General features: G+C 46.4%; 1 protein-coding gene across 1 annotated transcript; it reads left to right on the forward strand.

The window, feature by feature from the left end:
* The first annotated feature begins 11,380 nt into the window (after nucleotides 1–11,380).
* LOC123127831 (RNA polymerase II C-terminal domain phosphatase-like 1) lies at nucleotides 11,381–21,290 on the forward strand. Its single transcript, XM_044547686.1, has 17 exons — nucleotides 11,381–12,034; nucleotides 13,054–13,530; nucleotides 13,904–14,114; nucleotides 14,304–14,461; nucleotides 14,537–14,607; nucleotides 14,771–14,876; nucleotides 14,947–15,033; nucleotides 15,594–16,160; nucleotides 16,348–16,414; nucleotides 17,206–17,303; nucleotides 17,383–17,436; nucleotides 17,709–17,805; nucleotides 17,902–18,107; nucleotides 18,184–18,267; nucleotides 19,328–19,393; nucleotides 19,891–19,964; nucleotides 20,529–21,290. The coding sequence occupies exons 1-17, from the start codon at nucleotides 11,759–11,761 to the stop codon at nucleotides 20,632–20,634; spliced, it is 2,805 nt and encodes a 934-aa protein (XP_044403621.1). The 5' UTR covers nucleotides 11,381–11,758; the 3' UTR covers nucleotides 20,635–21,290.
* The last annotated feature ends 60 nt before the right edge of the window (nucleotides 21,291–21,350 follow it).

Consider the following 21,350-nt stretch of genomic DNA (forward strand, 5'->3'; position numbering starts at 1 on the left):
AGATGCTGAATGGTTCCGGTGCCGGAGTGGTGTTGGTCTCCCCCCAAGGAGATAAGCTCAGATATGTTCTTCAAATCCACTTTGATTCCTCCAATAACGAGGCAGAATATGAAGCACTTTTATATGGGTTGCGCATGGCCATTTCACCGGCGTCCGTCGCCTCATGGTCTATGGCGACTCAGATTTGGTGGTTAATCAGGTGATGAAGGAGTGGGACGTCAGGAGTCCGGCCATGACTGGTTATTGCAATGCAGTGAGAAAGCTGGAGAAGAAATTCGAGGGGTTAGAACTTCATCACATACCCCGACTGAAAAATCAAGCAGCTGATGATTTGGCAAAAATAGGTTCCAAAAGAGAAGCCATTCCCAGCAATGTGTTTTTGGAACACATCCACACACCATCAGTTCAGGAGGATCCCTTCACTGAAGAGGCCCCGCAGCCAAAAAGTGCCTCAGATCCGACTGAAGTTGAAGTTCTAGCTGTGGTCGACCTGATCATGGAAGTCTTGGTCATCACTCCCGACTGGATAATACCGTACATCGCGTACATCCTAAGGAAAGAGCTCCCAGAAGATGAAGAAGAGGCTCGACAGATCGTCCGTCGATCCAAGGCCTTTACAGTCATAAAAGGACAGTTATATAGAGAAAGCGCGACCGGAGTCAGTCAGAGGTGTATTACACCAGAAGAAGGTCGAATGATCCTTGATGATGTCCACTCGGGGACCTGTGGTCACCATGCATCCTCTCGGACCATTGTGGCTAAAGCATACCAAGCGGGATTCTACTGGCCAAGAGCCAATGAAATGGCAAAGGAGATAGTCGACAAGTGTGAAGGATGTCAGTATTACTCCAATATGTCGCACAAGCCCGCGTCAGCTCTGAAAACCATTCCACTCGTCTGGCCCTTCGCTGTTTGGGGGCTAGACATGGTTGGACCACTGAGAACGGGTAGGAGTGGCTTCACTCATGTACTGGTAGCAGTCGACAAGTTCACCAAATGGATTGAAGCCAAGCCTATCAAGAATCTTGATGCTTGCACTGCTATCAGTTTCATCAGAGAGTTGATATTCAGATATGGAGTTCCACACATCATCATCACTGACAATGGGTCAAACTTTGATTCCAACAAATTCAGGGCCTTTTGCGCCTCTCAGGGCACTCGGGTCGACTATGCTTCAGTCGCTCACCCCCAGTCGAATGGGTAAGCAGAAAGGGCAAATGGCCTAATTCTCAAAGGACTGAAACCCCGATTGATGCGCGATCTCAAGCATGCAGGAGGTGCATGGGTCGACGAGCTTCCATCAGTCCTTTGGGGATTGAGGACTACCCCAAACCGATCGACCGGAAGAACCCCATTCTTTCTAGTCTACGGAGCCGAGGCAGTCTTGCCGAGTGACCTGTTTCACAATGCTCCCTGAATCGAGCTCTACTCTGAAGATGAAGCAGAACAAGCCCGGCTGGATGCAGTCGACCTCCTGGAAGAAGAAAGAGAAATGGCCATGATCCGATCGACCGTCTACCAACAAGACTTGCGCCGATTCCATGCCAGAAATGTGAAGGGTCGAGCCTTCCAAGAGGGAGACTTAGTCCTCCGAGTGGATCAGCAGAAACCACACAAACTCGCCCCTACTTGGGAAGGCCCCTTCATAGTCACCAGAGTCCTTCGCAATGGAGCATACCACCTCTACAATGTCGATCGCCAGATTGATGAGCCGCGAGACTGGAATGCGGAGCTACTCCGCCCCTTTTATACTTGAATCCTCACTCGAATGAGATGTAATAAGGAAAAACTCCTGTAGTTTATTTTTCAAAGACAAGAGCGTTATAATTTTCTCAGTGATTGTTATCGTTTTTTGTTTGCGAATGAAATCCCCCAGTGGGTGGATTAGTTGCGAATCCGTTTCGCCTAAGTTTGAAAAAATCCTACCGAGTGGAGAGCAGTCCTCCCACTCGGGGGCTTAGCTGCAGTCCAGTACTCACCTAAGTTCTCTCACTTGAGGACTTAGCTGCAGTCAGGCACTCGCCTAAGTTTGAAAAAATCCTACCGAGTGGAGAGCAGTCCTCCACTCGGGGGCTTAGCTGCAGTCCAGTACTCGCCTAAGTTCTCTCACTTGGGGACTTAGCTGCAGTCAGGCACTCGCCTAAGTTTGAAAAAATCCTACCGAGTGGAGAGCCGTCCTCCCACTCGGGGGCTTAGCTGCAGTCCAGTACTCGCCTAAGTTCTCTCACTTGGGGACTTAGCTGCAGTCAGGCACTCGCCTAAGTTTGAAAAAATCCTACCGAGTGGAGAGCAGTCCTCCCACTCGGGGGCTTAGCTGCAGTCCAGTACTCGCCTAAGTTCTCTCACTTGAGGACTTAGTTGCAGTCAGGCACTCGCCTAAGTTTGAAAAAATCCTACCGAGTGGAGAGCAGTCCTCCCACTCGGGGGCTTAGCTGCAGTCTAGTACTCGCCTAAGTTCTCTCACTTGAGGACTTAGCTACAGTCAGGCGCTTGCCTAAGTTTGAAAAAATCCTACCGAGTGGAGAGCAGTCCTCCCACTCGGGGGCTTAGCAACAGTCCAGTACTCGCCTAAGTTCTCTCTCTTGAGGACTTAGCTGCAGTCAGGCACTCGCCTAAGTTTGAAAAAATCCTACCGAGTGGAGAGCAGTCCTCCCACTCGGGGGCTTAGCTGCAGTCCACTACTCGCCTAAGTTCTCTCACTTGAGGACTTAGCTGTAGTCAGGCACTCGCCTAAGTTTGAAAAAATCCTACCGAGTGGAGAGCAGTCCTCCCACTCGGGGGCTTAGCAGCAGTCCAGTACTCGCCGAAGTTCTCTCACTTGAGGACTTAGCTGCAGTCAGGCACTCGCCTAAGTTTGAAAAAATCCTACCAAGTGGAGAGCAGTCCTCCCACTCGGGGGGCTTAGCTGCAGTCCAGTACTCGCCTAAGTTCTCTCTGTTGAGGACTTAGCTGCAGTCAGACACTCGCCTAAGTTTGAAAAAATCCTACCGAGTGGAGAGTAGCCTTCCCACTCGGGGACTTAGCTGCAGTCCAGCGCTCGCCTAAGTTTGAAACACACCCTGCTTTGCAGCAACAAGGGGCAGGTCGACTGGCCTCCTCCTTGGAGAGCTTCGCCACAAATACAACGTACGATCCATCGCTGACCCGCAAAGATGACGAGGTGCAGGTCGACTGCTACCGTCTCCTTCGGAGCTGCGCCGCAAATACAAAAGTTGTCTCGAATAAAGAATGATTTCCACTCGACGGGGAATGCATAAAGATATTCGATGATAAACCAAGTTCGGATAAATCCTAAAGGTTTCCGGACCACAGATCAAAGTACTCGGGTATTCAGCCCGAAAAAGTTTAACGGTTACAAAAACCACTCGGCATTCCAAGGCAAATTTAAGGTGAGGCATAAAAGTTTGTTCACTCCGCAGGAGGAGGGCTGGCAGGCTCGACGAACTCATCCAGGTCGACGCCGTCGACTATCCGAGTGGCTGCAGCGATGAAAGTCTCTATAAAAGTTCGGAAGTCATGTTTCTGGGTGTTGGCGACCTTGATGGCTGCCAGTTTGTCTTGTCGCACCTCCTTGCAGTGGACACGAACCAAAGACAGAGCCACATCAGCGCCACACCGAGCAGCAGACTTCTTCCACTCCTGCACTCGGTCAGGGATTTCATTTAGTCGAGTCATCAGGGACTCAAGATCATTTTGGAGCACAGCCTCTGGCCAAAGTGTCGGGTCGATCCGCGACATGGCAACCTTCAGTCGAGCCAAGTAGTCCATGACACCGTCAATGCGGGATTCCAGTCAGAGCAGATTCATGGCAGTTTCATCTTTCACAGGAGAATTGATTGGATCTAAACCAGGTTCGATCCGCCCAGTCTCCTCCTCGAAGTTCTGGCAAAACTCTGCATCACGATCCAAGGATAAGTCAATTTACATACGCCGAGTCGACACAAAGAAAAATCAGTCGGAACAAAATGTGCACCTTCAAGCTTGATGAACAACTTCTTGGCAAGACTCCTCAGGTAGCTCTCCAAATCGTCCCTCCTGTGAGCAATGCTTTCCATCTTCTCGCCCAGGATGAGATTCTCCTTCTTCCAGCGCGAGCACTCCTTGTTGGCGTCCTTCAGAGCAGACTTCAGCCTGGTATTCTCTTCTTCCAACTGGCCGACCGAAGCCAGTTTCTGAGCAGCTAGAGCGGTTTTGTCGTCAGCCTCCTTTCGAGCAGCATGCAAATCCTGGTCCTTCTTCGCCAGAGCTTCTCTCAGTTTTTCTACAAAGAAATGATGCATGATTCAAAAAGAGCAGAAGAGAACTCAAGCTTAAGACAGACCAGTCGACAAACTCGTCTTACCAGTGGCGCCGACCTTGGCTTTTTGCAGCTCTGTCTTAGCCAGCTCCAAGTCAAGGTTCAGTTGGATCTGCTGTCTCTCCAAGTCAGCAAAACAAGCTCCAAGATCGCAAGATTTCTGAAATCAAAGAGGAGAAATTATTTCACAGCCAAAAACAATAAAGACAATAAGTACTAAGACTACGGTCGACTACCCGCAGTCCACCATAGTCTCGGGGACTACACCCAGTGGGTGCACTTTGCGTGCCCCCACCGGTTCTGATCCCACTCAACCGGCCCGCCGGAGTCGAGTGCAGGGAGTAAAAAAAAGAGAGACAGAGAAAGAACTCAGACCACAGTCGACTGCCAGCAGTCGACCGCGATCTCGGGGACTACACCTAGTGGGTGCACTTGACGTGCCCCCACCGGTTCTGAAACCACTCGACCAGCCCGAGTGGAAGAGACAAACTGTCAATTTGGTTTATACTCGACAAGATACAAAGACTACAATCGACTGCCCACAGTCCACCGTAGTCTCGGGGACTACACCCAGTGGGTGCACTCAGCGTGCCCCCACTAATTCAAAGTTCATTTAATGCACCCAGTGGGTGTACTAACACAGAGATATTCGGAAAAAGTCTTCAGATATCATACCCTAACGGAACGACCAACTAACCTGAACGTTACTCTGGATAGCCGAGCTGGCGTCGTGGGCGGCCTGACTAGCGTCCCGCACCATCTTCATCTGCTCCATCATGACGCCCGCCTAGCGTATAGCTTCCCTGGCAGCATTCACTTTGTCCTCTGGGACATGGTGGGTCGCAAAAACTGAAGGCGGGTCGACAGGGGCCTGAGCAGTCGACGAAGAAGGCAGGGCACTCGACAACGGCACGACGAAGGTAACAAAACCCCGATTGGCATCACCAGCATCCTGAACGACTAGCTCCGCCCTCAGCATCGATTGCGGCACCTCGCTCGCAGGAGGTCGCCTATTCGTCCTCATCAAAGGCCTCTCAGGCTCTTTGTCATCATCATCAGGGAGGTCAATAATGTTAGAGGCTGTTCGAAGTTCAATCGACAAAATCACATCACCCAATGGTACACATTGCAGTTGAATCGACCAAAATAAAGACAGTATGGCAGGAGTCATACCCAGTTTAGACATGACCGCATCCTCCATCACCTCATCATCATCCCTGTAAGCTGAGGTCCTAGAAGTGGCAGCGCTGGCAGTTCCAAAGTCCGTCCGGTTAAAACAAGAAAAACAAACGGCGCTGAGCGTCGAGTGTATACAGAGGAAGACACTTACGTGGAAGCGACGGGGATGTCAATCTTAATCATCGGCAATGCCTTCCGGATTTTTGGCTCCGCAACTTTGGGGTGCTTGGGTGTTTTCTCGGTCGGGGTTGGTGAAGAGATCCGAGGACGCTTCGAAGATTGACCAGCTTGAGCAGTCGCCTTTTCACGGACGCTCGATTGTTCTTGGGCAAGTTTGGATCGCCTCTCCTTGTGAGGAGGCGACTCGACTTCTTCTCCGTCACTTGAGTCTTCGCTTTCTCCATCCTCTTCGCCATCAGAAGTCCACTCGCCACTGTCGCCGCCGCTCGCCTCGCCTTCCAGGTCTTGCCCTTGCTCTCCATTGGGCATCGAGTACATTTCAATGAGGGCCTGAAAAGATAACAATCAAAAGACATTCAGTCGACCGCAAACGGGACATCACATGGAGAATCAGAAAGTTACTTACAGAAACATACCTGCTCCGGCTGGCGCGAGTTGTCGAATGGAATCACCCTCCTGGATCCCCGAGGGTTGTCTTTGTTACCAGTGATTCCTCTCAACCAGTTCTCCAAGGTATCCTCGCTGACCTCCTCTGGGTGGATCCGAGCGGTATCTTCGAGCCCAGAATGCATCCACATCGGATGATCGCACGCCTGAAGGGGTTGGATGTGTCGACCGAGAAAGACCTCCAGCAGATCCATCCCGGTCACTCCGTCGCGGACGAGCTGGACGACCCGTTCGACCAGCTCCTTGACCCGCGCCTTCTCTTCTGGAGCTATCTTCAAGGGAGCAGGCTTCTCCACTCGAGCCAAGGAGAAAGGAGGAAGCCCAGTTGACTGGCCAAGGGTTGGCTGATCCTTGCAGTAAAACCAAGTCGACTGCCAGCCCCGGACCGAGTCAGGAAGGATCATTGCTGGGAAAGTACTCTTGCTCCTCATCTGGATCCCCAGACCACCACACATCTGGATCACCCGAGTCCTCTCGTCACTCGACTTGGTCTTTTTGACCGACTGGGAACGGCAAGTGAAGATATGTTTGAAGAGCCCCCAGTGCGGTCGACAACCCAAGAAGTTTTTGCACATAGACACGAAAGCGGCTAGGTAGACTATGGTATTCGGGGTGAAATGGTGGAGTTGAGCCCCAAAGAAGTTCAAAAAACCCCGGAAGAAAGGATGGGGAGGCAGCGAGAACCCACGATCTATGTGAGTTGCTAAGAGGATGCACTCACCCTCTCTGGGCAGCGGCTCAGTTTCGTCCCTCGGGAGCCGAGCCGACTTGTGGGGGATAAGTCCCCCTTCCACCAGGTCATCGAGGTCGTCCTGCGTGATTGCCGAGCGGATCCAGTCGCCCTGGATCCAGCCCGCCGGCAGGCCGGACCTCGACGAGGATCCGCCCCGGTTGGTCCGCTTACCCTTCGCCTTCGCGGTTGCCTTCTTCGCGCGTTCCAGCGTCGGCATCTTGTCCTTCCCCATGGTGGCAGTTCGAGCTCGAGCGGAGATCCGGCGACGAGGCGGAAGCAAGGGTGGCGGAGAAATCGGGAGAAAAAGGAGAGAGAATGGTGGCGTGCGGAACAGAACCCCGGTCCAATGCCTTATATGAGGCTGCTTCCGAGTGGCTGACTGGTAGGCCCGTGCGGCCCTGTCAAATCCCGTGGCGATCGCGCACGCGATAAGTGGCGAAAAAGGTGGCGCGGGGATCGAGGCGGCTCCGCGCTATCCCATCCGATTACTGCGGCCTCTCCCATCCCGCGCGCTTCCCGAAATTTGGATCCCGCGAAATCCACGGGCAGCAGAACCACTCGTCAGACCAAAGATCTCCTCTACATCGTCACTCAAAACTTTTCAAGTATAAGAACTCACTCGACAAAAATCAAGAATGGATCAAGGCGACTGGAAAGAAAGTTGTCGCCATGATTCTGGTTCATTAATCCGAAACAAGATATGCTCACGACACGAAAAATGAGTCGGAGAGATGCTCAAACCCTTTCCCACTCAAACCTCGATCCATTCGGGGGCTAATGATGAAGCTATGTACCTAGGGTAGGGTCATGGACCTGTCCAAACTGACCTACCCAAGGACATCCCAAGAAGAAATCACCTTTCAATCGACTTGGAGGTGTTCCACTCGACGGACTCGAAGATACTCGAACAAGAAGCAATCACTCGACTAAGAAGCAACCACTCGTCGATCAGGAGACTTAAGGACATTCTGCATGCTAACGGTCGGTTATTAAGTAGCTTTTATGGTCATCATAGCACTTTATTAGGGGCGTTATCAGTAACGTCCGACATTAATGTATTTAAGCCCCTTGTAACTGAGGGCGGGAGGGGTCTGGCGAAGTCTATATAAGCCACCCCCCTCCTCAGGGACAAGGGTTCGCATACCTGTAATTCATACACTCATAATCCAGTCGACCGCCTCCGGGCTCCGAGACGTAGGGCTATTACTTCCTCCGAGAAGGGCCTGAACTCGTAAATCTTGCGTTCCTACAACTCCTCTATAGCTAAGATCTTGCCTCTCCATACTTACCCCCTACATCACTGTCAGACTTAGAACCACGACACGCGGTACATCAAGATCGTGCCAAATCAAGAACACGGGAGAGAGAGATCAAACACATAGCTACTGGTACATACCCTCAGCCCTGAGGGTGAACTACTCCCTCCTCATCATGGAGAGCGCCGGGATGATGAAGATGGCCACCGGTGATTATTTCCCCCTCCAGCAGGGTGCCGGAACAGGGCCCCGATTGGTTTTTGGTGGCTATAGAGGCTTGTGGTGGCGAAACTCCCAATCTAGGTTCTGTTCTGGAGGTTTGGGGATATATAAGAGGTGTTGGCGCCGAGAACAAGTCAGGGGAGTCCACGAGGGACCCACAAGGTCAGAGGGCGCGCCCTAGGGGGGCGGGGTGCCCTCCACCCTTGTGGTGGCTCGGGACTCATCTGGTGCATCTCCGGTACTCCGTGGGCTTCTTTTGGCCCAAAAACAATCGTCGTAAAGTTTCAGGTCAATTGGACTCCGTTTAATATTCCTTTCCTGCGAAACTCAAAAACAAGGAAAAAAAGAAACTGGCACTGGGCTCTAGGTTAATAGGTTAATCCCAAAAAATCATATAAAATAGCATATAAATGCATATAAAACATCCAAGATAGATAATATAATAGCATGGAACAATCAAAAATTATAGATACCTTGGAGACGTATCACCCCCTTACTCGGATTTGTATTTTCGTCACTCACGCAAACCACTATAAGCGACTTATGAATGTATCACAACACTACATCGGTAATCCCACACGTTTGCGCGGCACGGAGGGCACCATAGGACAACACCAAAATAAAAGACACAACTCAAAGCAATCACGATCATCAATCAACCCATAGGACAAAACGAATCTACCCAGACATCATAGGATGGCCATACATGACTGGGTAATAATATATAGCATGATGCACCATGTTTAAGTAGAGATTACAACGGGTAGAGAAGGTGTTACACAGCTGCATAGAGGGGGGGGGGGAGAGTTGGTGATGACGACTGCGAAGTTGTTGGTGTATATATATCGTCGTCACAATGGTTCCGCCGACGGCGCTCCGACGCCATCGGAAGAAAGGGGGAGAGCCCCCTCCTTCTTCTTCTTGCTTGACCTCCCCCCTAGATGGGAGAAGAGTTTCCTCTTTGGTCCATGACCACCATGGCTCCCGGAGGGCAGGAGCCCTATGAGACTCTCTCTCTCTCTCTCTCTCTCTCTCTCTCTATCTATCCATCTCTTTTGTGTGTGTGTGTGTGTGTGTTTCTCTTCTTTTCGTGTTCCTGTTTTCTGGCCCTTCACCGTTTCTTAAATTCCCGGAGATCCGTAACTCCAATTGGGCTGAAATTTTGAGGGGATTTTTATCTAGAAATTATTGTTCTTGTAGTGAAAGAAGGGCACCAACCGTCTTAAAGGGGCGCCACAAGCCCTCTAGGCATGCCTAGGGCAGGGGCCCGCGCCCTCTGAGCTTGTGCCCCCCTCGGACATCGTTTCACATTGATTTTTCCCCAAAATCACATATATTCCAAAATAAATTTCCATAATTTTTTATCGCGTTTGAAATTCGTTTGATATGGATTTCTACAAAACAAAAAACATGCAACAAACATGAACCGACACTGGGCACTGTATCAATATGTTAGTCACAAAAAAATGTTGCCAAAAGTATATGAAAGTTGTAGAATATTGGCATGGAACAATAAAGAATTATAGATACGATGGAGATGTATCACACACCTTCTCTCACTCTCTTTATAGGTGGACCCCCCTGTGAATAAAACTCTCTTCTTCCTTCCGTCCTCTCTCTCCCTCTAGAGCACGCACGAGCATGCCGACGAGCAGGCTCGGACAATGTGGGGTGGATCAGGGGCGTGGTGCGCTAACGACTAGGGAGCCTGGCCACACTGGTCGTAGGTGGTGTGAGTGCGTGGGGCTTGCCAAATCCTCTCGAATGGCTTGGATTTCGTCCAGAGTGCTTTCGCATGGTCATTGGCCATCGTTCTCGCGACAAGAAGCCTCCCCCAATCGTGAAATCATGTCACAACGCTCCACCTCACCGTCCCGGTAATTTCTGCAAATTTAATCGGACTGGGCTACCAAATACAGTGCCACCATGGTCCTGTTCCCCACCTCTGGCATGGCGGTGCCACCGCCCGATCTCCTCGGATATGCCACCCACATTTTTTCCTTGACCTACTCACCTCCCTATGGCGCAACCGGAGTCGCCCACATCCTCCCCGACGATCTGTCCGTCCCTGAGTCACCACACCACGAACAACCGCAACGATGGATGCCATTGACGATGAGGAGGTCGTCTCCGAGTCCCTCCAACCTCCCAGACCACGTCCACACCCTCCGCTAGATCACCCCGAGCCCGCCTCCACGGTCCTTACCCTTAGGCGTGGAGCCCCTCGCCGGCGATGGCCATCGACCGAGCCATGCAAGCCTCACGGCGGGCATGCATGGACCGATTTTGACCATGCCGTGGGTCCCATAGCTCACATGCCAGGGAGAGAGAAAAGGGGCTGTGAGAGAGAGTTTTTTTGGTTTGGGCTGTGAGGGGAGGTGTGTGAGAGTTTTTCTTTCTTATTTCAGGTGGTAGGTCTCACGTATGTGTAAATGACATATCCTAATAGGGACAAAAATGTGTAGAAAACGTCCCGTGAACGGCCTTTGGCCTTTTACCAGACGAAAACGACACAAAGGGGTATTTTCATAAGGGCACCAGATGGAAGAGGAGTAAATTTAAACATTGTTTTTATTTAGGGGTAAAGGCGAGGCTGGCGAAAATTAGGAAATGTCCCTAGTTTTTGTTATTTCTGGTTTGCGTTATAGTACCATGATTGAAGATGAATACTAGATCGAAAGTTCTGTTATTTTTTGTTTAAGCATCGCCAAAGAAATTAGTCCGTTCAGAATACGACTGCTACATCTATTTTTTAAGTCCTATATATGCAAAAGGAGCCGTGCACGGCCCTGGAAGAGAAAATGTTGCCAACTACCCACCCACTCACTCACTCACCCACCATAATAAAAGCTCAGCAGCCACTGTCCGACGCACGAGACGTGACAGCCTCGTGCTCCCGTCCAGAAATCAAGAAGGAAAAGAAAATCCCTGCTAATTACGTGGCGATAGTGCCAACATATCCGCGCGCGCACCCTCTCGTCCTCTCCTCCTCTGCCCACCACCACCAGGCCTTGCCGCAACCTACCAAATAAATCCCTCTCCTCTCCCTCGTCCCGATCAGACGCCTAGGGTTTCAAGCTTCTCCCCGCCCCCCTCCCTTCCCCCTTCTCACGTGGCCGCCATTGACGCGGCAGCGCACGAACTCCCCCAGATCTGACCAATCCACCCCCAAATCTGGGCTAGAAACGGTGAATAGTTCGTGCACGATCTGAAGCACCATCGTTTTACTAAGACCACACGAGCACGCACGCATCTATCCTCCCCCTCTACCCGTCTCGATTTTACTTTTTCGTTTCGGACGCTTCATGAGAACAGATCTGCAGACAATCTGCAGATCCACCTGTGTGAGAACCAGGCCCTTTGATTTTGGACGCGTCGAACGAAACTTTTTGACCTAGAGGAGTCGAGATCTGTTTGCTTGTTTTGTTGGTTTCGTTGGAGAGAATGATCAAGTCCATGGTTTATTACGGGAACACCTCCATCGGGGAGGTGGAGGTGTGGCCCAAGGGCGACACGAACCTGGGCGCGGCGGCGTGGGCGCGAGAGATCCGCGTGGACCGCCTTTCCCCGCCCAGCGAGCGCTGCCTGCCGCTCGCCGTCATGCACACCGTGGCGGTTGGAGCTCGCTGCCTCGTCATGGAGTCCAGGCCGCCCAAGGCCGCCGACGAGCCACCACCGCCACTCGTCGCCATGCACGCTGCTTGCCTCAGGGACAATAAGGTATCTAAATCATCCCCGACATAAAAAAAAGATCCACAGTCTAACACAAAGATCAACGAGAACAGATTGAGGAATCTCTGTAATCTTACATGGGAAGTTTCAACGAAAACTCTCTGATTTTACACGGAAAGTTTCAAGGAAACTCTCTAATTTTACATCACACTTTTAAAAAAGCTTTTAATATTATTACATGGACATTTTGGAAAATCTTTTTTAATCTTACATGGACAAGTTCACCAGGACAAAACCTTGACATTTACTGCATGGATATGTATGTATGTATGTGGACTCGTGAATAAGTCAGCAGACAAAATGCCCTGATATTTTTTCCATTGCTGATGCTGACTCGAAGGAATCACTTTAGATGGTGTTTTGTGGATTTGGACTTGCTTTTAATTCGTTCCTATCTTACATAAATAGAATCTCTACTTGCCAGTTTGATTACTGATGAGTTGGAACATAAAGCCTGATGGCTTGTGAAACACTGTTAATTTGTCTGATACTCATGGACTTAAATTACTTGGACGTCACATCGGTTGATCACTCTAATTGAATTTGAACTTCGATTCGTTGTTTTTGGAAAGAATTTCAAGGATTTGAGAACTTACATAGACATCCAGTCTAACAAGGTTCTGCTGGATTCTCACTGCAAAAAACTAGACGAGAAGATTTGATGTTTCAGTTTGGCAATGCATTTAATTTTGTATTTAGTAATCCACTTCTGTTAGCTTTAAAGTTGAGAGGTGATGTTGCTTGGATATGAATATTTCCATCCTCAACTTACTGCCTTAAGAGACAAGTGTAATTTATGTCATACTCTGATTTCATAATTCGGAATCAAATTCTTGCACTCCTGTTTGCCTAGGAACTTAAATACTTAGTTAGTTCTGTTGAAAAACATCCATCTTCATTTTTCACATTCCATTTACCTTTATTTTCTGTTCTTACCCAGAAAAAAACATTTATATGTATATACTTCTATTATTGATATTGCTCCTTTTATTTGTTTGTGCTTGCAGACTGCAGTTGTTCCGTTAGGAGAGGAAGAATTGCATTTAGTGGCAATGACATCAGGGAGAAACTTGACAAACCATGCATGTTTCTGGGGCTATAAAGTGCCATTTGGTCTGTATAATTCTTGCTTGACCATGTTAAATCTCCGCTGCCTCGGTATTGTGTTTGACCTTGATGAGACATTGATTGTTGCCAATACCACACGCTCTTTTGAGGACAGAATTGATTCACTTCAAAGAAAGCTGAGTAATGAGACTGATCCACAACGCATGAATGGTATGTTAGCAGAGATCAAGAGGTACCAAGATGATAGATCTATCCTAAAGCAGTATATAGAAGGTGATCAGGTCTATGATGATGGAAAAATGTATAAAGTGCAACCTGAGATTGTTCCACCATTGTCTGATAACCATCAATCATTGACACGCCCAGTTATAAGATTACAAGAGAAAAACATTATCTTGACCAGAATAAATCCTTTGGTATGTGATCCATTGCTTAAAGTTGCTTTGCATCTTTGTTAAGAGCGGTTCTTGATCAGCTTGTAGATGCATCATAATTCTAGTTTAAGGTATGGCCTTTATAGATGCATTATAATTCTACTTCATGGTATGGTGTTCATTTGACTTTCTGTTGCACACCAGGCCTCTTAAGGGTCTCTTACATTTGTACTGCCTGGAATGTCGTGGACCTGCTTCTGTGTTCTCTCTTCATAGTGTGGAAGTTTCTAGCATGAATTTGCATGTGTTATATATTGGCAAAGCAATCAGTTTCTACACTATGATCTACGTGCCCTTATATGGTTGCAAGAAAAAGTCCAGAACTGACAGGCGGAATTCGGTTTTATTTTTGTAGATAAGGGATACAAGTGTTCTTGTTCGGTTAAGGCCAGCATGGGAGGATCTCCGAAGCTACTTGATTGCAAGAGGTCGCAAGCGTTTTGAGGTCTATGTGTGTACAATGGCGGAGAGAGACTATGCTTTAGAAATGTGGAGATTGCTTGATCCAGACTCAAGATTGATTAACTCTGTTCAACTTAGTGACAGAATGGTGTGTGTAAAATCTGGTAAGTGAATTGTTTCATTTCTGGACCGAGTACTTAAAGAGCTTAATACACCGTATGATGTATCAGATGTTCCTGTAATCAGAGGCTGTCAAGTGCAGCTTTTAAGCTTTCATTCTCCTTTGCACACATTATTTGTTATGTGATTTTCTTTCCATCCTTTAAAGTTAACATCTTATTTATTGTTTCTAGGCTTAAAAAAGTCCTTGCTAAATGTTTTCCATGATGGATCTTGCCATCCTGGAATGGCATTAGTAATTGATGATCGTCTGAAAGTTTGGGATGAGAAAGACCAATCTAGAGTTCATGTGGTTCCTGCTTTCACCCCATACTATGCACCTCAAGCCGAGGTAATGGTCGTATTAGATGTTTAATGATACATAATTACATTACCTTTTGCTTACTAATGGATGTCTTTCCTATAGGCAAACTGTTCCATCCCAGTTCTATGTGTTGCCAGAAATGTCGCGTGCAATGTTAGGGGCGGCTTCTTCAAGTAAGATTGCCATATTTGTTAACATGATTCAGTTTTTATGGCATTCTCAACTATCAAACTAAGGCCACTCTAGGCTGCCATGTCTGTTTTTTGTGTGTGCTTAATATATAACATCTGAGGTCTTCTGGCTTCTTAACATACCACCTCACGGTTCAATTTACAGGGACTTTGATGAAGGCCTCTTGCCAAGGATTACGAGTGTTCTTTATGAGGATGAAATACAGGATATCTCATCAGCCCCAGATGTGGGCAATTATTTGATTTCAGAGGTGGGTCTGATAAAAGCTGATGCTTACATGCTATTTTCTCAGCATTAACAGTTCTATTTATCGTGTTTAGGATGAGAATGTTGCAGTAGTGAATGGGAACAGAGATTCACTGGCTTTTGATGGCATGGCTGATGCTGAGGTTGAGAGGAGAATGAAGGTTTGCTTTCTTACATCCATAGCCATGGGGTGCATCTAGTTAACCCACCTGGACCACAAAACCGTCTACTTCAACTCCCTGAACCTATAAAATCAGGGTAAATAACACCTAAGGTGCTTTTTGGGGGGTTATGCTGGTGTGGATTTGTGATGTTTCCATCATGGAATCACCCAGCAAATTAAGTTGTGTCAATCAAGTTTCCATCATGATGTGTCAAAATTATCACGCACCGGAGCCTGTGTGACAGTCCCATCCTATTTTTCATTCTTAGTCAGCTTCCAGCTGCTGCTGTACCTGTTGTCTCCCAAACTAGGGTTTCTTCCCTCTCTCACAGCCAACCGTGTCTCTGTATGCATTACATTATAATAGTAGAATACTATAGTTTTAGCTTGAACTGCTTCTCTCGTGAGTAGTTTGATGTTTAATGAAGCCATTTTGTACAGAAAACGGAAACTACAACTAACTGCATTCTGCATATATCTTCACATGCTACTTTGTGGGTGGATTTGTTTTCATGTTTGCCTTGTTTTTTCTTGCGTATTCATTTCTCCTATTTTCAGGAAGCATCTGGCAGTGGCAGTGTTTTGAATCCAACAATGGCTAACATGGTGATGCCAGTAGCCCCTAGTCAAAGTTTTGCTCCATCTTCAGTAGCGCCATTTGCACCACCTCTTGGCATGATGCCTTTGAGTAACAATCAAGTTCCGCCACCTGCATTCAGCCAACCAGTCGTTCAACCAGTTGTCTTAGATCCACTGCAAGCTTCTCCAGGTAGAGAAGAGGGCGAGGTTCCAGAGTCTGAGTTAGATCCTGACACAAGGAGAAGGCTTCTCATATTACAACATGGCCAAGACACAAGAGATCCTACACCACCTCTTCCAGCAGTACCTCCTGCGCAAGTTTCAGTTCCTCCGGTGCAATCTCATGGGAATTGGTTCCCTATCGAGGATGGCATTGGCATGAACTCAAATAATTTGAACATGGGTTCAGCAGGGTTCCCTTCAGAATCTGATACCATGCATTATGATAAAAAACAACCACCACAGCCATCTTACTTCCATGGTGGCGATAATAATCCAGTGCCCTCTGATAGATTTAGTTATCAGAGCCAGAGGTTTCCCTCTCAGGTAGGTGATTCAAATGGAATGTTTAATACTCCCTCCGACCCATATTAGTTGTCGCTCAAACGGATGTATCTAGAACTGAAATACATCTAGATACATCCATTTCAGTGATAAGTAATATGGATCGGAGGTATGTGTTAGCTAACAAGACATCTAACACCATGTGGTGACATACATTTGCTTGGTTCAGGTAACACATACTGAGGACCACCGCATGCTTCAGAACCATGCACCTCCAAGATACAGATCCTTTCCTGGTATGTACGTGCACTCATTGTGGAAATTTGATGTTCATTTCGGGGGGTGATGAAGAGAATTGGGCAATTATTACAGCACTCATTGAACAAAGCCTGAGATTTTATTGTTTTTGGAGCGTTGTTCATGACAAGCATGCAATTTGTAGGTTGTACTTTTCTGTTTTCATACTCATGTATCGTTGCAACAAATTACATAATCCAAACCTTTGGATTTAGCATCAGGGATGTAGTATTGTTCAAGGCCAGCTGGCCAGGGCATGAAAAAAGCATAGCCTTGACAGGCCAGTCCTGCATGTCATGGCCTGAAAAACTAAATCACGGCCTTAAGAATCTCTTTCTACATTTTTTTTTTGTTTTACGAATTATATACCATTTGGAATTATTTTGAGTATGGAACATTATCTTTTGTTAGGCTTATCAGGCTTATCATTGCCTTTGGTCTGAGAAGTGAGAACAGATGCTGGGTTGGGGTGCGGGTCTACTAGTACCACGTACTTATTCATTTTAAATGTCAAACAAGGCCCCTAATTCGTGTTCAAAATCTGCATATGATTTCAAAAAGGCCCTGAGTTCGCATTATAATTTTGCATATGGCTTTACTTGCTTTCATTTTACCCACATTTGGAGAAGCAAAATAGACTTCAATGCTTGCGCGGCAACATTGTGTTTAACACTTACTTGTCATGTTTGGCATTGAGTTTTTTGTGTGCTTTACTGATGTTATGTTAGAAATAAATTGGATTACTCTTTTGGATGGTCTGTTCTTAACTGAACTTGCCATGTTTCATCAGGTCAGAGAAACAACTTGATTGAGTCTGGACAAAGCTATGCACGAAATGTAGGTTCTGTTGGCATACTAGAGGAGATCGCACTGAAGTCTGGATCTAAGGTAATTTTGAGTTATCCATATTAATGGTTCTGAATACCTATTCTAGTAGTCAATTCTGATTTTTATTTTCTTTATTTAGGTGGAGTACAGGTCAACATTATGTGATACCGCAGAACTACAGTTCTCTATTGAGGTAAGTTTGGAACCTTCTTCATATATTTTTCACATTTGAACTATGTACACAAAGCAAATTTCCCTCTTGAATCTATCTGAATTTTGTAAAGCTCATAGTATTGCATACACCTGTAATATAACATAATTTCTGGAGAGAAACTAACAACCGTCACCAAGCACCAAAGTTTATTGCTGTGTGCAGTTCTCATTGGCTGTCTGAAGGAAAACTTCTGATGAAGAATTTTACTTATTGTCTCCTTTACTGTGCTTGAGCTTGCTTTATTTATTCAGATTTGGATAGTGGGAGAAAAAGTGGGTGAAGGCATTGGTAGCTCAAGGAAAGAAGCACAGCGTCAAGCTGCAGAAATATCTTTAAGAAATTTGGCCAGTAAGTTTGTGTTGTTGCATATTTGCATTAACTTCTAGCGCATTCGTACGTTGACAACAATTCTTTATTGATTTGCTGTGTCAAATTCACTTGCAGATAAATACCTGTTGTCTGATCCAAATAAGATGACTGATGTGAACGAAGATGGTTTCGGTAGCAATCCAAACTTTTTTGGATACTCTGAAAATACCAGGAACGATATATTGTCAGTCGCAAGCACTTCAGAGGAATCCCGATTCACGAAAACAGGGGAGAACAATTCCAGAATAACAGGAGGCTCTATTGCTGCTCTGAAGCAACTTGTAAGTACCCGCTTATTGGTTGTTTGACTCTCTGCTCATTAAACTGGTAATGAAGATGTGTGAAAGCATACTGCAGTGCACAGTTGAGGGATATAACTTAGTTTTTCAAGCTCGGCCAAGTCCTCTAGATGGTTCAGGTGGCAAGGAGACTTACGCTCAGGTCAGTTAGCAGCTTCATTTCTTCGAGTTGTTTGTCCTGATATCCGCAGTGTTGACAGCATACACATTCATTTATAAAGTAAACATATTGCCATGAAGTCATATTTCATGGTGAAAATGTGGTGTCCTGTCCTTTTTTAGTATCTGGTACATCCTGATGTATCATGTAGCACTATTGGCGTGGGTCTCCCGGCATATAATTCTTTTGTTGTGAACCAGTAGGATCTTAATCGCGGTATATAATTCTTTTGTTGTGAACCGGTAGGATCTCAAGCAGTTTCTTGTTCTCGCTGATTACCATTTTTAGGGTTGATCTTATATAGAATTGCTCCTCTCTGATAGGCTTGTCAGGCAGCCTTTTCTCTTTTGTTGATTGCCATTATAGAACTGATCTTCTATGAAAATGTTTGTTAGGAGCTAGGGTTCTACCGGTTCTAGGCCGGAGATTGTAGGGGAAGGAGGGAGCTGGGCGCGGGTGAGCACGCGGCCGGCGGCGGCTGGGAGCCGTCGTGCGCGTGGAGGAGGCGGCTGCGGTGGGAGGCGGCGGCTAGGGTTTAGGGTTCCGGCTCCTCTGGGAGCCGGGCAATAGAATTGTCTTATTGCTTAATCTCAAAAAGAGTCTTACAGCTTGTTTATATAACCACGAAAATAAGAGAACTTGTGGGCTAAGCCCCTAACTAAACCTGCCCGGTGGGCCTCCTACGGGTATAAGTTACCCCGGTCATAACAATGTTCCTGTCATAATCATGGTTGGAATTTAGCACTCCTAACGTCCTGAATTATTTGTCGTAGAAATGGATGTATCTAGACCTAAAAATATGTCTAGATACATCCATTCTTGCGACAAGTAATTTGGGACAGAGGGAGTAATAGATTTTGCACTAACATGGTTGTGTACGCCTGTACGGTGATACTTGGATATATGTAAGTGGGTGTCATTTTGGTGATGGCATCGACGCTTACTTTACAGCTTGCTTGGTTTGTTTTTATTTATAGTTGTGCTTGAACAAACAACATTAACTTGTGCAGCATACTTAAACTGCTGGCCTTCGGATTTTCAGGTAGAAGTTGGTGGGCAAACTCTTGGCAAAGGAGTTGGAATAACATGGGAAGAAGCTAAGCTTCAGGTTATATACCTTACATACTGAAGAAATTAAGTTTCCCTTTTTTCTGGGATTTAAGTTCAGATTGAATATTAGTACGCCGAAAAAGTTTGGATATGTAACTATGCTTAGGGTTTTAAGTTCAGATTGAATATTAGTACGCTGAAAAAGTTTGGATATGTAATACTTCTGTCTCGCACTTGCATGTTCCAAACAAATTGTGCTTAAGTTTCTTAGAGGTGGGGTTTACTGCTCTTTATACTTGCTTTTGGTGGCAAACTTTAGGTTTACTGCTCTATGATAGCTATGTGCTTGTGTAAAAACTTCAGAATTTCTTTAAACTTTAAAATGTGCTTATCATTTCTTTAAAAGATGGGATCCAGTAGACCCAGGTTCACTTTGCGGTATTTCAGCGTAAATGCATTTCTTAAGCAATTAAGAACCTTTTATGGTTCGGTCTGGTTATACCACCACAAACTGTATATCTGAATTAAGTTTACACATACTTTGACATCTTGCAGGCGGCTGATGAGGCTCTTGGAACTTTGAGATCCATGCTTGGTCAACTTGCTCAGAAACGGTCTAGTTCTCCAAGGTGATTGTTTGTTGACTTTTGCATGCCATATATCTACTGTTTGGTTATTATAAGTACCTTTGCGTTTGATGTACGTAGTTAAATGAGCTTCATGATGTTAGGTGGACTTGCTGGATTTTTACCTTTGTACTTTGGAGACTTCAACTCGGCTAATTAGAATTGTATCTATGGAATCCACCTTTTGTTAGATTTTATTGCCATTAAAGTACTATGCATACAATAAGCATGTAACGGTATGCATACTCAGTGCATGCTCAGTTAAGTCCTTTCAAAGACACAGATGATTCTTCATGATATATCTTCATCAGTTGGATCATAGCGGCAGTAGTGTGCTAAGGCCTAGAGAATGTTGAGGAATTATTATTGCTGCTTAGCTTACTCAGATATATAAAGCTAGCATGACATGCCCAATCATTATTCTGGTATGATGATGACTGTTATATAAGCAGTTTTTGCAGCTTTCCTGATTTGAGTGTCCATCGTGTTTTCTTTCATTGTTAAGTCTCGTCTATGCTTTTTTTTTTAATTTTCGTATGCTTGGATGTGTACGTACTATTTCCACAGGTCTTTGGCGCCCAATTATAATAAGCGCTTCAAGCCAGATTTCCCCCGGGCAGTGCAAAGGCCTCCTTATGGTAGATATTCCAGGATTGAAGGCCATGTTCCTTGAGCAGAGTTTTGGAGAAAGGATGTGTATTGCCATGGTACATATTCCAGGATCAAAGGCCATTTTGGTTGAGCAGAGTGACAAAATGGATGTGTCCGGACACTGGGGTTTTAGTTGGAGACCTATCAACTTGCAAAGTGAATTCTTCCATCTGGTGGACTGCCAAGGTTTTCCTGGCTACTGGAGACAAGATGGTTTTCGAAGCGCAGAGAATTTGGAAGGCGATTAGCTGTTAAGTCATGCAGACCTTCGTGCCCTCATATGGTATTAGTGTGGTCCTACCCCAATTGGTACACCACACTGTTTTTGGGATTCCGAGCCGCCACACTTTCAGTTTGGATTTGCCATGGAACCCGGCGGATCGATGAGCACAGTTGGCTTTATTTGCCATGCTCCCGAGGTTGAGGTGAATGTTGTACGAGGTTGTAGATGGGGTTTGAAGTTGTAGAGCTATTTTTTATCAGCAGCTGTAGTATTAGATAGATTTTAGGTTGTGGCATGACGCCAGTTGCTGTTCAATTATCAGTAGGTTAGCCATGTAGCTAATTATTCCTCTGTTTAGTCATCTTAGTATGTTGTTTATTTGATTTGAAAGATCTCGCTCCAGAAGCCATGAAAATGTTAATGGGCAATGTCTTTAGACAGATCTGATTGAGCTAGAGGCTATTGATCTTTGCTTATGACCTGATGATATTTATCAAGCCGCAGAAGCTGGATAT

This window comes from Triticum aestivum, chromosome 6A (genome assembly GCF_018294505.1).
Source record: "Triticum aestivum cultivar Chinese Spring chromosome 6A, IWGSC CS RefSeq v2.1, whole genome shotgun sequence".
Lineage (NCBI taxonomy): Eukaryota > Viridiplantae > Streptophyta > Magnoliopsida > Poales > Poaceae > Triticum > Triticum aestivum.

What these genes read in the sequence shown, in the direction of transcription:
- LOC123127831 (XM_044547686.1), top strand. Translation starts at nt 11,759, where the DNA reads ATGATCAAGTCCATGGTTTATTACGGGAACACCTCCATCGGGGAGGTG. An exon ending in TGACCAGAATAAATCCTTTG is followed by an intron (nt 13,531 to 13,903) that starts GTATGTGATCCA and finishes TTATTTTTGTAG; the next exon opens with ATAAGGGATACAAGTGTTCT. An exon ending in AAGATACAGATCCTTTCCTG is followed by an intron (nt 16,415 to 17,205) that starts GTATGTACGTGC and finishes ATGTTTCATCAG; the next exon opens with GTCAGAGAAACAACTTGATT.